Here is a 15,942-nt window from a genome sequence, read left to right as displayed (position 1 = left end):
TGGTATTGGGGATTTTGAGTGGAGAAGTGTAGTTGAAACAATCTGGCAAAGGTTGGCAATTGCTGCTTGAATCAGCCTGAGAGGCTGGTCAAGGCTTGTATGGTCACAGCAGCCCTCCTCTTCTGGCTGCATGTATAATGTCACACTGTCCTGGTGTATTTTCACTTTCAGGTTTTGTGTGTTACATGTGCAGTGTCAACTTGGGTCATCATGGCTCTGTGTCTCTGAACAGTAACTACTGATGAGGACCAGTGACAAATGGTATCTCACTTGGCTAGAAGGAAGTTAACATGCTGGACAGATTGCAGTGACTGATCTTTTCCAGTGCTGACTGGTGCCCTTAGAACCTGTAGGTGCCTTTTATTAGCTCACTGTTTGCAAGAAGCTGTTAGTGACTGACAGGTAGAGGTAGGTTAAAAGATTCATTTATTATCATTCTAGCAGCAGAAGTCACTTAGAAAACAAATGTTTTCAAATAACATCTGTGAAGAGTCTGCCCTGTTCTTGTCCTCCTCGCTGGGTTTGTTACTTCTTGAGAACAAAACTAATTGTTAACATAGGCCTAGTGCTTGTTCTAGCTGGGATTCAGCCGTGAGATAAAATAGAGGATCTCACTGACAGAGCCAGCAACTGTTTATCTGAAAGTCTTTGCACAGCACTCAGGGAAGGATGCTCCCACCACAGACTGCAAAGGCTGAGCTCTGTCTGGTCTGGTGATGAAAGGAGGCGCTTCCTGTCATTGTGCAGCTTTGAGGGTGACCACAGCGAAGCTCCTCAGCTCCAGCTGTGTAAAACCCTGCAAGCGGGCTGTGTGGACACTGCCCAGCCAGATCATCCTCAGGATCCCTGTGGAGCTGGAAGCAGCTGGGAGGGGGCTTTCAATGCAGTTGTCTCGTGTGCTGCAGCAGGGGTTTTGCAGAGAGGGGAGCAGGTTTTCCATGGCTGCAGCTGTGTGCTCTGACCAGCTGCTTAGCTCCAACATTCCCTCAGTCTTTCAAATATTAATCTTAGGTATACACCTCTGTTGCTCAACTTCTCCAAAGGGTACATACGGGGAACAATCTGTCTGGCATGTGGCATTAGAGACAACTTGCTGATGGCCTTGTCCATTATATCAGCTCTGTTTGGGAAGCTTAGCATGGCCTATGCTGACTGCATGCAATACTTCAAATATACATATGTAATCATCTTACTTCCCTCAAGATAATACCAATCACTTTGCAAGTCTGTGGGGAATGAGGTTCTCTAAGCATAGGTGAAAGGAAGCTTAAAAAGAGGACTCTCTAAAGTGAATTTAGCAAATTCCAACATTATAAACAAATAATGCAGCTTTAATGGTTTGGCCTGTTTTGAGGAGGATCCTGGCCTAAGCCATTTGCAGGGATGTTAATGGCATGCCAAATCAGTGGAAATACTCCTTGAAAAATGTGAAGAAGTGAAGACTAACTTGTCTTCTTGGGAATATGCAGCAGGTCAAATAACTGCTTGTTCTTGTGGCAAGGGAGGTGACAGCTGGAAGACAACCAAGAATGGAAAGTCTTAAATCAAGGACAAAGTAGGCCCAGAGAAAGACCAAGTGGCCTGCTGAGCTAGGGATATAGTTTCCAGGAAAGTGGCAGCAATAATGCTCACTGGAAAGCCTTTAATATAATGTTTCAGTTGTGGTTTGGATGGGTAGCTGTGGCTCGCTGAACAGAAAGCATTGTACAAACATGCAGGAGCCCTTTCCAGCTGTATTAGCAAACACTGATGGTGGTGGTAGGTGCTGGAATTTGAGATGTGCAGTGTGATTTATAAAAGGATGTACCATAGAGTCATTAATCTATTACCTAAATGTTGTGCCAGCCAGGCTATGAGAGCTGTTGACATTTGTGCCTTCTGGGTATTGTCACTGTTACATGTCAAGTTGGGGCTGAGGGTAGGAAGTGTCATGGAGCTTTTTCCAAAGTGTTTTGTGACAGTGCCCATTGAGAAAGTGTGTTCCTGCAGGGTGGTGTGGGCCTGGCACTGCTGTGTCCTGGGACAGTGTCCTGCTGCTGCAACTCAGCTCTGTAGTGTGCAAGGACTCACACTTAACAGAGAAAAAACAGACATACGTTGGAGTGATATTTCTGTGCATGAAAGTCTTCCCCTTCCCTTCACTGTTGTCTTTTCCCTGTAGGGAAGGCGCTCTGCCTTCCTCCATAGTGTGGGCCAGCCTTACCTTACCTGCCACTCCAGTTTCTTGCCTGTCTCAGTAACTGGGAGCTGTGCTCATCTCTCATCTCCTGGGCCAGTCAATGCCTTAATGCAGAAAATAATCACTGTGATTTCTGTTGATTAGTTTGGGCATAATCAAGCCTCCAGTTTCTCAGCCCCTGCTGACCTCGGCTGTGGTTTCATGGTTAAAGCCAAGCTCCTTCTTTCATCAATGGCTTGTTATGCCTCCTGTAGTTCCCCATTTCCAGCTACAAGTTCCTGCTTCCTCTGTGTTTGTGTGTGGAGGATCAACTCTGCTCTCTGAGACAGGAGAAACCCTATTTTCTGGGTGAAGCTTTAAAGGACAGCAAATGCAGCATTTTACCTGTGGTAATGGGACCTTGGAGCCTGGCACAAGTCACTGTTCTGACAGTGTAACTATTAAATATTTATGTAGTGAAAAAAACCAGCAGAGATAACCCAGGTATTCTTTGTAGGGCAGGAACTTGGAAATCTACGATAAAAAAGTCATGGCACCCAGCTAGTTGGAATCTCCCTTCTAAACAGAGGGGTGTGATTGCTGCTGGGAAATTTACCCTTAACTCACACCACACAGTATCTTCATACCAGGAATGGTTTTTTTCTAACTATAGAAATTGCTCAGTACTGCACTTTGTCAGACATGAACTTTAACTCTGTTCTTAGATTAGTTTGCACTTTGAACTAGTTCTTTAAATTTTGAAGAATAACTTTGGATTGTTTTATCCTACAACACACACAAAGCAAGTCTTTGTGTTTGATGCAACATGTAAATTTAATTCCTGAGCACTACCCAGCATGTCTGTTAATGTTTCTTGTTACAAACCTTCTTAGTCATGTTTCGTGTTCTGAATCTTCTGCTGAAACAGTTTTGGCATCTGGTGCTTGGTCACAATCACTGATTGTTATCAGCTGTCTGATACAGTCACTGTTTCTGAATTTTTTCTTCTAAGTCCTTCTAGCAGGTTTCCCTGTTAGTTTTCAGTGCTACTTTAACTATTTCCAAACTATTTGTTACAGAAAGTGCAGAGAAAATTGAAGTTTTGTTGTTTGGTTTTTTCCTAATAACAAAGTTGCTCTATGTATGGTAACAGAGAAGAACTGGCCTTGGCCTTACTTTGTAGCAAAGGCATGCATTCCTTATCACCAGAATCCAACTTGATGATGGAAATGATGTCAGTGTATCTCCTCAGTCCATGTCTGGCTTTGAGAGTATAATTAGAGATGAGTGACCTCTGTGGTAGTGCTCACAAAGCTTAAATTTTGTAATGTATTTAACCACTGAATATTAAGCAGAATATTAATCCCAGGAAAAAGACATTTAATATTAATCCCAATCTTGTTTTGCCATTTCTGTAAAAATAAAACTATTTTTTCCATTTTGCATTGTAGTAGAAAGCAGATGGACATTTCAACAGCTGAAAAAATGTTCTCTGTATAGTATTCATTCCATACTTTTAAAATGAAAAATATTACTTATGAGTAAAAATGCACGTGAAATAAACATTGTGCAACTCAAATTCTAACAAGGATAAAGCACTGGACAAATTGTTGGCATCTGATGCAGACTAGAGCTTGCAGGTACTGGTCTGATGGTCAGGCTTAATTTGTCTCAGGTGACATCTATTAATCCTTGTTAACACTCTACCCCAGCAGTTTGAACCAGAGTGAAAACCTGTTGTAATGGCTGAGCAGTGAAATGGGAGTTTCGGCCACTCTTTGCAGTTTTGGCCTTACAGATAATTTCCTAAAGTCTTGAATAAAATTGCCAGCATAGTTTCCATCTGTTTGATACATGTGGAAGGAGAAAAATCATTTAACTGTTTGGCCATAATACTGCTCCCCTCTTACAATTCATGTGCTCCCAGGTATATTAGTCAATACCTAGGTGGATTTGGACCTTTAAACACCCAGGTGCAGCATGCTAACCTTCCTCATGCGTGTTACAGCTGTCCTGCTGGTGCTCCACATAGCGCGAGGAACAGCTTATCAAATCAGCTATTCCTGCTGAGCATGCGTCAGCTGTGACCTTCCCTGCCTCTCTGCACTCTGTTCATTACCACTCTGAGCACTGCTACTCAATCCAAAAGCTGAGTCTGATAAGCAGAGAAGATTTTTCATCATGTGCATTTTGTTATTGAGCTTCAGATTACACAAAAAGCTTGCCAGGCTATCAGGAACTTGCCAGAACTGCTGGGCTCATGCTCCATTACTGCTGACTCTGCACCTCCAGTCTCAGGAGGAGCTGATAAGGGCCACATTGATGGGCAGGATTGGGAAGTTTCCAGAAACATTGAACAGCTTCAGGAGATACTGGTGATAATTCAGTAGGTGGCACAATTTCTTGTGACTGACAGCTAAGGACCCCACAAGGTGTTTAAGGTATTAATTGTGTTACTTCACTTATAGTTTGTAATAATTCATAGCATTGTTCAGAAACATTAGATTTATCAAACTTTCTTTGAATTTCAAATGAGCTGCTCTCTGCTTATTCCGATAAACCAGATCTTTCTGTTAGAGTCCATATTCTACTCTTCTGACTCTTTCCTGGCACTGGACACAGAGATCACCTTTTGGTCAGGGTGTGCTGGTTACCTTTGTGTGAGTTTAGAGAAATGTGGATCAAAGGTGCCAGACAGTGACTTTACCAGAGACAGGGTATGTCCAAAGGTGCTCAGCACTTCCCTTCAGGAATATTGAAACTTCTCCTCTAAAGTCGCTGTGCTCTCTAGAGCACTACACAGTCAGGAAAACATGAAATGTGAGTGAAAATGCCAGCGTGTTTAAAAGTTGCGGCTGATTTTTTTTCCTCTTTCTACTACTTTTTAGTAGTCAAGCAAAATTCCTGTTAAATGCTCTATTTAAAAAAGTTTTGGATCATTCTGGTATAATCTGGCATCTGGTAGTTTAGGTTCTGTGTAGTTGCTTTAGGAGAGGTAACCACATCTGTTGCATTTTTTTGAGGGGAAAAAGGAAAGCAAACATGTAAACCAAAATTCAATTTTATTTGAAGCTTAAACAGAAGTACAGTGACATTTGTGGCAGTTTTATTCTTAAAACTCTTTATGAAGTTGCAAGAGGTGTCACCAGAGGATTTAACAGAAGAAGATTTTGGGGATTTTTTTAGTTTCATTCCAGAAAGCCTTATGGAAGCAGTGAGATAATTTCCCTTCGGTGACCTTGCCATAGAATTGCTGGTTTGCTGTTTCAACTATCCTACTTGAATTTTTTTACAAATGCTGTGATTAAATTTCTGCTGTATCAAAATTCTGGTTTAGTCTAAAACAAAAAGTCTATAAAAAATAAAAATGTACTGCAAATTATTGTCATTTACAGAAGGCTTTTATATCTTCATAGTTGTGACCACAGTCTTCCTGCAAAAACCCTCTAGCGAAGTGCTTTTATGCATGTATTTTGTGAATCTTGCATGGCCACTGCTTGAACTGTTTTTCATAAATGAACTGAAAGCATAAAAATGGATTCTCAGTGTTGTTCCCAGCAGACTCCTGTCCCTTCTGCTGGGAAGAGCATGAAGTGCAGTTACAAATAGCAGAAGTCATCTCTGAAGTGTAAGCAAAGCGGGGTGAGAGTATTTAGCTTAGTAAAACTACGGTTGAGCAATTGCTCTAATCACTTGAAAAAAAAAAAAAAGGCCGAGAAATATGTTTTCCTCAAATTCAGGAAGAATTCTCCAGGGCTTTGCTTTGGAAGTTAGCAAAAAACACAACCATACATGGATAAAATTATTAGTGTATTTTTTCCAAGAGAAAGAAATAGGAGTTAAAAAGATGGAAAAGTAATAAGATGCAGGCTTTCTAAGCTTGAGATGACCAGTTAAAACCAATCCAAATTTAATAGTGGCAAAAAGGCATGACGAACAAAACTGTTTACGTAATAACAATTGATGTAACTGAGAATGAATTACCCTCTTTGCTGAACTAAACATACCAGCCTCAAATGTAGAAAAACCCTGTGTTCAGGTTGGCTAAACACTGTTATTGTGGTTATATTTATGTCTATTAATTCAGACATATGTACATGATGATTTCATAATATGTTTTTAGTATTTTTAGGCTATCATGCATTTGCAGTAGTGCCTGTGAATTTAAGCAGTTAAAAACTAGTTCAGGTGCTGTTAGGTTTTATTTTAGCTTCCTTTCAGGTCATGTATTCTTGTACAGGAACACCTAGTGAATAAAATATGAAAGATTATAATTGCACTTCTAGTGATAACTAGAGACATGAAATTATTTTTTATCCTTACCCCATATAATGTTATTTCATTTTCCAGTAGCATTACAGACTTCGGGAAAATAGGTACAGAAGGACCAAGGTGTTATTTTTCATCAAGTGTGTAGGAACCTAATTACTGTTAAAGTCAGTGGGAGGCTGCCTAAAATCCCTTCCAAATCTGTTCCTAAGTAAATTGTCCTGGCTTATATAGGGAGTTGTGTCACCTCTTGACTGGCAGAATGCCAGAGCACTGTCCTTTGCCAGGTTCATTTATTTTTCAAAGAACTTGTTGAAAGCATATTTCAGTGTAAAGTGTATCTGTCAATGTGATCACATATATGTCTTTTATGGGAATTTCAAGTCTTAACAACTACATCATCATTATCATCATCATATTTTTTAGAATTCTTTACTGAATGAAATGAAGTTGAAAATGAACAGGACATAAAGAAATAGACTGAACATGCTGGAAGGGAAACATATGTTTGGTATTTGGAAAATGGTTTGCTCTTCTCAAATGACAGAATCACCTTCCTGTCTTCTCCCCACTCAGGCCTCAGAAAGCCTGACTGAGCCTTACAGTACAGGTAACCTCTACTGTCGTCTCAGTGCTTTGTTTACATATTTTCAGTGTTTTGAGAAGAGCTCTCAATGAGCCATGCAATGTTTCAGGAACGTTGGAGGAAGACTGGAATAAACTTATACCTGTGCAAGCAGTTGCTTAACGGCTCTCTTTATTCTAAAGCTCTGGAGCAGCAGCACTGCTAGGCACTGGGGCATTCCAGACTGGCAGTCTGCTCTTCCTCTCAAGTAACATTCTTCCCCAGAGCATTACCCTCCAGAATCTGTATTAAAAGGAAGCTTTGACAAAGAGCAAGAAGTTGTCATGTTATTCCAGATTGTGCAGCTTCTCTCTTCCCACATTTTTTCCACATCCTCTCCTGAAGTGCACAGTGATTAAATGAGCTGAACTTGTGCTCTTCTAAAGCATGCTTCTGAAAATAGACTCCAAAACCACCCAGTAATATTGTCTCTGTGTTCTTATTCAGTGACAAACCTCCTACACGATAGTAGCAATGCAAATGATAGGTTGTGTTAATTGCTGGCATAAATTCCATCCTTAATGATGGACAGATTTGATGTTGTACCTAATTATATTATAACTGACAGGATGCAGCTGCTATTGTTCATACTTGTGAGCTGTTTCCACAATTGAGGACAGCCTCTGCTCAGTGTGTGACAAGGCTCTTGTACAGCTGTCGAAAATATTTCTGGAAGGGAACAAATGTAACTTCTTGGAAAAAAAAAATTAAAAGTTAGGAATTGTAGTATCATTAAGTTTGGAAAAGACTTCAAAGTTCAATGTCAAAGCCATGTGTACCCAGTTTCTCCAGGAGAATGCTGTGGGGCACAGTGTCAGAGGCTTTACTGAGGTCCAGGTAGGCTCTATCCAGAAGTTTCAGCCTCTGAGCTTATCCTGTGTGTGTTGTAAATACTGCTGTTCATGATCCAAGTCGTCTTCATTTCAGTCATGTACTTAAACCCATGAATTCTGGCAAGGTCTTTGGCTGAAATCTGAGCTGAGAAATTTAGTTTCAAGTCTAAGGTCAGGTACAAATGCCCCATGTGAAATTATCTAAATAGCTTCATTTCTCAGTGCTGTCAGCTTAGGTGGCAGGGAGACATACTTCCCTTTCTTCTGGTTTTTTCCTGGCCTAGGTCAAAAGTTTTGGAAGCTGTCACTGTTTGATTCTTATGGTCTGAATGCAGATGCATGAGGAGGCACAAAAACACTGTTGTCTTGGTCCTGATGTTACGATCTCTGTAGTTAACAAGAAATCCAAAGTGTCTGACTGTGACTGTAAGATGCCAGTGAGGCATCCACTTGTTTCATAGCTGAATGGGCCTCCACGAGCTCTTCACTGGTAATTGCATTGTAACTGTCTTAAATGTCCCAGGCTAAGAAATTGTGCATTTGTATTACTCTCTATGGCTTGCAACCTCTTCTCCTCAGTCACAAACTGTCCAAGTAAAGACTTGTCTGCAAAAGCCCGTTTTTGAGGGAGATAGGAAATGGCATGAAGGCTGGGACAGGAGCAGGAACAGTGTATGTTGGTGGCCACACATGCAGGGGAGTAATAGTAGATTACAAGGGAGTTGGTACTGAGATAGTTGCAGTCTGGGACAATTATTTATGTCAAAGGAGAAGACAGGAATTCCTATGATGTGTCAGTACTACTTTTGTAAGCTTTTGCATAAACAGAAATGTACAAAATCCACAGTATCACTGGAATTTCTAAATGCAAAAGTAACTGTGTTCGTTCCCATAACCAGCACTCATAAAAAAATATTTTCTCCCGAACTTTGACAAAATTTTTCCCAGAGAGAATTCAAGGAAACAAGCACAGGAACATTAATACCATGTTTCTTCAGAAAGTCTGGACCAAGCAAGATGCATGTCTTGCAAAATATGATCAAACAAGAAAAACATGAAACCCGTGATGTTTTACATAAGCAGCTCTCAGCGCTACAAAACAAACTCTGTTTCTTAAAGAATGTCTAAGGCAAGTTTGGGGATTTTGTAGTGGGAATTTCTCTAGGGTTTGGAGGTAATGATAAAAGCAGGAGAAATATGAATCAATTAATGCATGTGACAAATGGCCACAGTCTCGATTCCATTTGTGAATGATTATTCCTAAAGGGATAAGTACACTTGTCCCATCTGTTCCTGCCTCTCTCCTGAGAAGGGTTTAGGATATGTACGAAAATGAAAACCTAAGAAAAGTATGTCAGGCTGCTTGGCATTTGTCTGAACTCTTTGAAATGAGAGGCTCTCTCTGTTATAGGGTGTGAGCCTTTGAGAGCAATTGAGCACTAAGCAACAGCCTTAATTTTTAATTTCTTTGCCTTTGTATGTTTAAGACAGACTCCAATCAGATGTGTGTGTTAATGAAGCACTGAGTACAGCATCTAATGAGATGCTGAATATAATTGTTGTGTATGCTGCATAATTTAAATACCAACTACTTGCATTTCTCATTTACCAAGCCAATGAATGATACAATAATACTGAAAACAATAACAGCTCAGTGCTTATACAGTGTAGTCATAGGGGGGGGATGCACTTAACGAGTTTGTGATTCTTATAAAGAGATCCTGTCTGATAAAATCACAGTAGCTAAAGGTTAAGGTTACCTGTAAGATGAGTCTTTTCCTTCCAAATCTGGATATAATGCCCTGAATAAGGAAGTATCTGGTACTGAGTGTGTATTCTGGGACTGGAAATCTGCCAATTCCTAGGAGATAAGGCAGGAATTTCGCAGTTGGACTACATTAGGAGCTACAGTGAGGAAAATTTTATTAGCAATTTGCAAGTACATGCCTTTTGACCTTAATGCAGTCCCTGTACTATTTGGTGCAGGGGGAAATTCTTTGTCCTTGAGGTGCACTGAGAAACCTGCGCTTACTCTAGTTATATTTACAGCTAAATTATCAAATGAATGCATAAATATGAATAACCCTTTTTTTTTTTTTTTTTTTTTTTTTTTGAAAATTGGTTGCTGGAGGCCAGTTTTGCATTTCCAAAGAGTTATCATTCCTTTGAGTACTTCTCTAGGGACTATTCTTAAGACAAATATTTTAATGTGTGTGTGTCCTTTCAGAACACCCCGTGCTGTGTTGCAGACTTGAATGCCTTAAGCGTTACCAAGTGAAGGAGTGGTAACTTAAACCTTTTGAGGCAGATCTTATTCATTTGAACGTGAACTGTTTTCTAGAGGTTGTAACTCTCTTTTGTCAGACATTGTTTGGTTTTGCTAAATTTCAGATACAGTAGGAGGTTACCTTGTTATGCTCTACTGCCTTTGACTGCAGAGTCCTGACAGTCCTCACTCTTGTACCAAGAACAAGCTTAGTAATGCTTAGCAGTGCTGCTCAGGGCTTGCAGGATCAGGCTTTGTGTAGGACTGGCTTCTTTGGGAAGCTGTGATTATATGAAAGCCTTAAGAGCATTTTTGTTATCTCCTTGTCCTCGCAGTGGCCAGTTTGCTATAGTGAAGAAATGTCGAGAGAAAAGCACGGGTGTGGAATACGCTGCCAAGTTCATCAAGAAGCGCCAGAGCCGGGCCAGCCGGCGTGGGGTGAGCCGGGAGGAGATCGAGCGAGAGGTCAGCATCCTGCAGCAGATCCTGCACGCCAACATCGTCAAGCTGCACGACATCTACGAGAACAAGACAGACGTGGTCCTCATTCTGGAGCTGTGAGTAGGGGCACTTTCCTCCAGGGATGGCTGAGGTGAACAGAAACCAGAGAGCACTGCCAGAGCACAGGGGCACAGATAAATGGAGCTGTTGCATTCTCAGACTTCACAAATCTTGGCAGGAGCATTGAGTGAGGTTGGTGGTAAACAGGCCCCCCAGTTCATCCGTGTGCTCTGGGGATACAGGTACACCTGAACATCAGCTGAGGTCATTTGATACTGAGCCAGGAGTCTTGTCAACTTGAAAACAGTTTACTACTAGAGGGATTAGCTCATGTCTGCCTAGGGCTGCCCTGACATGAACCTTGGAGGAAGTATAAATGGCCACTGAATGCTCATTTCATTTTACTTCCTACTTTCATCTCTTTCAATACATGTGAGGCCATCAAGCCTTTTCCAAAATTTGCAGCCATTCTCACTACTCCCTTTTTCCTCATTTAGATCAGCTAGGGGAAAAGATGGGAGGAGGGCAAGGGAAGAGGGTTTTTTAATCCCTATGCATTTACTATTGAGGATAGCAGCACAATGGGAATGAAGAAAAGCTGTTTACTCTTGTGCCACCATGTGAGGGGGGCAAACCCCTGCCATTTAGGTCCTGCTGACAAGTGAACTTCCTCACCCCTACATGCAAAATGATGCAATTTTTCAGTGTGTATGGAGCAGGAAATACAGTCACCATGGTGGAAGTTAGGTAGACCATATATTCCCTAGGACACCAGCCTGAACCTTGTATATGGAATCCTGGCAACAAGGCTTTTATCCCTGAGGGAGCTTTCTAGGGATGCCAGCATTTAGGCCAGGGAACATTCCTGGAGATTAGAGCATGCCTGGAAGATGGCATGTGAGTGATGATGAGCATCTGTTAACTCTGATGTATATGTCTATGGCCAAATGTTGGTCTCGGTAGCCAAGCTCTGGAAGACAGGGAAGGAGCTTGCTCTTTCTCACCAACGACTACTTTGGGCTAAAGCAGCCTCCCATTTCACTACCTTCTGCTTTTTTGTGTCCTCATGTGGCCTGACACATTTTGTGTGTCCTTTTGTCAGGCTGTAACATATTGCAGTTTGTAAAAGTCTGCGTGCAACAGAGTTTTGACCTGATTAAGGCCTCTGCATTCAGCTGCTGTTTACAAATTAAGGATAATGATAATTGCTAATAAAGATAATTAAATTCTCCCTGTAAATAGATAACCTCTTCCCCTGTGACACCCTGCTCTCAGAGTCTCATATTCCCTGCTGTTTATCAAATAAGTGTTACAGCATCTGACCAACCAGTCTTATGGTACAATCTACAATGGACTTCAGCTTCAAAAGAATGGCCTCAGTATTGCTGATAATTGAAGAAGCTGCCCTGGTGTTTAAAAGAGGATTTGCCTGAAATGTTGACTATCTCCCATACTCACAGTGCTGGCACAGGCAAGACTATCTTTTCAGACTGGTCAGTTCTGCAGGTGCTAGTTCTCCTGTTCAAGAGCAGTGCCAAGTCCACTGCTGTGAAGTGCAGTTTGGCAGGTACACGGTTTCTCCTTCCTTCTGCACATTGTCCAGGGACTTGCTCCCCACAGCTTTCTGTGACTTTGTTGTTCCCTGTCTCCTGGGCCCTACCAGAAGCCTGCTTTGCCCAAACAGAAGTAGCCTGGAGGCAGGTTGGGTTGATACACCAGTGTCTCCTCTACAGGTAAGTGTCAGGTTTGTATACATAAAACAGCTCTGTCCAAGAAGTAAGACAGCGTTGTTTGTCTTTTGTTGGACTTCAAATGAAAAGTAAAGGTATCATTTACTTGCTTCCTTGCCATGGTATTAGGTGACATGGTAAAAGGGAAAGAGATGGAACCCAGAGGAAAGAATTCTTCTGTAACAGTTGAGAAATGAGCATTTGCAGGTGGTGATTTAGAAAACAAACCTCCCTGGATGTTCAAATGTAACTTGATGCAGTTCTGAGTGTTTTAGTGCAAAGGAATTAGTGTTGAAATGTGGTTTTTTTCCTGGGATTCCATAATGGCTAGCTTTTGGAATTGCTAAATCTCCTCTGCTTGAGGGTTTCTCTGAATTCAGGTGTATAACTTGGATAAGAATGATCTTGCAATAAACTGCTTACCACTCTCTAGGTACAATTTACTGAAGCCTGGTTTTAAAGCCTGAGTCTTTGTTAATGAGAAATCATCACATCTCTTCTACAGAATTTTCCTTTAAATTACTCTTTTGAGAGTAATTTAATGTATTAGGTTATACCTCAAGAGACTGGAGATTAATATACTGTTTTTCATGTATGCCCATCTCTGATCTTCTGAAAATGAAATGCTCATGTGGTTATTATAGAAGAGAGTCTTTTGCTGATAAAGTAACAGGGAGACTTCAAGCTCTCTGAATCTTCTTTTTTTTTTGGTTTGTTTCCTGTTTTATGTTGTATTTTATGTTGTATTCTGTAGCTTGGGAAGCCCCCTCCCTAGCCTCATTCAAGGTCAGTGTGAACTAGAGAGAAGTGAGAAATACATCAAGGAGCTCTCAAGTAAATGTCCTGTGATCCTCGTTCTCACAGGCTGCAGTTTCTTCAGTCATGCCTTGGGCATAGCTGGTTGCCCAGGATGTTGGTGAGGTTGCCATTGGGGCAAACTCCCTGGTGTCCCCTGAGCAGCTGACCCAGCTGGTTTAAGTGCCCACTCTCAGAGGCAGTAGGAGAGAATGAGTATTAAGTAGCTCCAGTCTGGGCAGCTGAACTATTTTCTGACATTGCTTTGTGTAGCAAAGGAAGTTGCTCTGAAGGGAGTTGCCAGTCTCCTCCAAGCAGGAAGGTATCCTCAGACATCCTTAGCAGAGCAGAATGGCTCTTCCAAAGTGGCTCAGCTTGTGAGCTCTCCTGAAGTGGAATCTGCTTCTGCAGGACCAGACACTGGGCCACCTGGGCTGTCCTCTGGCCTTAGAGAGATTAAAGAGTCCACCTTAAGAAACAATCACCAAGGAGATTTTACAGGGTAAAAGAGGAAGAGAGAGCAGTGTGCCTATATGGTTAAATTCCAGAAAAGTACAAGAACGTCCCCCAGTCCAGCTGGCGTCCTGATGACTGAATGGATCGTCTGCCAGAGGTGATTGCTTAAGTGCACTCTGAATAGAAATCATTAAATAAATGGGACTTGCCTGCTCTCTGTATGCAAATTTCACCAAGACACTACCAGGTTTTTCTTACAGATTTCTTTACTGGTTTGTCACAGTAGGCTGTGGTAATTGTAAAACTACTGAACCAAGGCCTCTAAACCTCCTACAATATGGAAAGGAGACCATGTTCCCTGTCTCCTGAAATGCACAGGGTACAACAAAATCTGTCCAGAAAGGCTGATGATAGTGCTGAGACCCTTGGTAGGTGTCACCTAAAAAATAAAATGAAGAGATCAAGTAATAGTCTCACAGGTTGAATAACTGAGATTAATAGGAAGGAGAAGGTGGCAGCCAAAGACAGCAGTTGCAATGTATTTCTGGATCATTTAAGCTTATTTTTGTTTGCCAGCCATTTAGTTGTAACAATTAAAGCATCAAGTGGCTTCTGCCCAGGTGAAGTGAGGTAACTTCTGCCCAGGTGAAGAGTCCTGCCTCACATTGTTTAGAAAAGTTTCTGACTATGTGAGAGGTGTGAAAAAAATATCCAGTAATCAATGGGCAAGTCACTATGCCCTGTGTAAGTCTCTGGATCAACAAGGCATGTGTTCACCCACAGGAGCAGCAGGGGAAGCTAAGACACAAAGCCAGTGTCTCTGTGGCTTTTGGCATGCTGTTCTTGCTTGCAATGGACTTGTAGGTTTTGTAGCTGTTGACAATAGCTTCCTCCAAAAGAGGCAGAGTATGGAATCACCATGTTGTCACCACCAGTGTTGTGTAGGAGCCTGGGGTCAGAGGATTCATTCCCCAAAGGCCTCTGGAGTACCCAGTGTGGACTGACTTGTCTGTGACTCACGGCACCTGGGGAACTCAAAGCATTTGGACCTGCCAGTGCTTTGACAGGTAGTTCATCGGGCAACAGGGCCAAGAGCTTGTTTTCCAAAATGACTGTAGGGTCTCTCAGGTCCTTTGCTTGCACTCTGAGCGTAGGTGGGTGGTGCACCAGCACCCAGGAGTAACAACTGTTTTGTGGGTGCCCCCAACAGTGAATGTGAATGAGAATGAAACAATAATGTTAATGACAGCGTGAACTGGCAACAATAAATGTAAACATAATTATGAATAACAGCTGCCAACAATGCCTAATTCAATATTTAGGTCATCTTGTTTGAGATAAACAGAAAAATAGCACTGGAACTCTCAGGACAAGGCACAGAAATGAAAATAAAAGTCTTATGTACTAATAAGGATGGAATGTATTTCAGTTTTGATGTAACTAAGTAGTTATAGTAACTAAGAGTACTTCTTTGATTTGGGAAAACTGATTTTGGTACCTTCAAGCCTTCTACAATCTGCTTTCTTCTTAAAAAATTCAGCACCAAGTAAATGCTTTCCTGTTACTTATGTCAGGCAAGAATCATATTAGAACACAGTTATGACTGTTCTGGAAAGAAAAGAGATTCTGTTGGCACATTTTTCTACCTCAGGTTCTGATGGCAACCGCTAAGGGAAGTAATTCTTTAGCATTTGTTGGCTCTTACAACTTGCTCATACAAAATGAAAATGTTGAAAAATAGCAGTTGAAGTGGTCAAGTCAACCATTTAAAATAGGTATGTATCTGGGGATTCAGCAAACAACGTAACTTGGTTTGATCCTTTGTGATCCTTGCAGCATCAATGGAAAAGCCAGTCCTTAATTTACAGGGAAGAAAGCTAAAGCCAAAAGGTAGTTTGGGCACACCTGGGACCACAACACATAAGTCATGGTTGTCTGCAGGAGTAGCCTTTTTCTAACTGTGTTGAGGTTCTTCACTGCTTTAGTTTTCTGTGCTTACACTGATTTTATGGATTACAGCGCAGGAGATAAGGGGATGTTTTCTGGTGTGTTTTGCAGTGTTTCTGGAGGAGAACTTTTTGACTTCCTGGCACAGAAGGAGTCTTTAAGTGAAGAGGAAGCAACCAGGTTCATTAAGCAAATTTTGGATGGTGTGAGTTACCTTCACTCTAAGAAAATCGCTCACTTTGATCTAAAGGTAAAGATGCTGATTTAGACTTCAGCTGATCTCTAGCTGCTAATTTTGATATTTAATACTAGTAATGTCAGGTGGTCAATGAAGATGTTGCAAGAATTGCAAGATAGAAATC

The 15,942-nt window shown here is 41.4% G+C and overlaps 1 protein-coding gene across 5 annotated transcripts in view; it reads left to right on the top strand.

The window, feature by feature from the left end:
* Positions 1–15,942, top strand: part of DAPK2 (death associated protein kinase 2) — a 42,064-nt gene that overhangs the window by 8,137 nt on the left and 17,985 nt on the right. For all 5 annotated transcript variants that reach the window (XM_069026259.1, XM_069026254.1, XM_069026255.1 and 2 more), the window contains 2 exons: positions 10,487–10,708; positions 15,692–15,830. In XM_069026259.1, the coding sequence (XP_068882360.1) occupies positions 10,487–10,708; positions 15,692–15,830 (361 nt within the window). The remainder of the gene's footprint in view (positions 1–10,486; positions 10,709–15,691; positions 15,831–15,942) is intronic.

The sequence above is a fragment of the Aphelocoma coerulescens genome, chromosome 10 (assembly GCF_041296385.1).
Source record: "Aphelocoma coerulescens isolate FSJ_1873_10779 chromosome 10, UR_Acoe_1.0, whole genome shotgun sequence".
Taxonomy (NCBI): Eukaryota; Metazoa; Chordata; class Aves; order Passeriformes; family Corvidae; genus Aphelocoma; species Aphelocoma coerulescens.
Note: the sequence above shows the minus strand (reverse complement) of the source record. Positions and strands in the feature narration are given on the sequence as shown.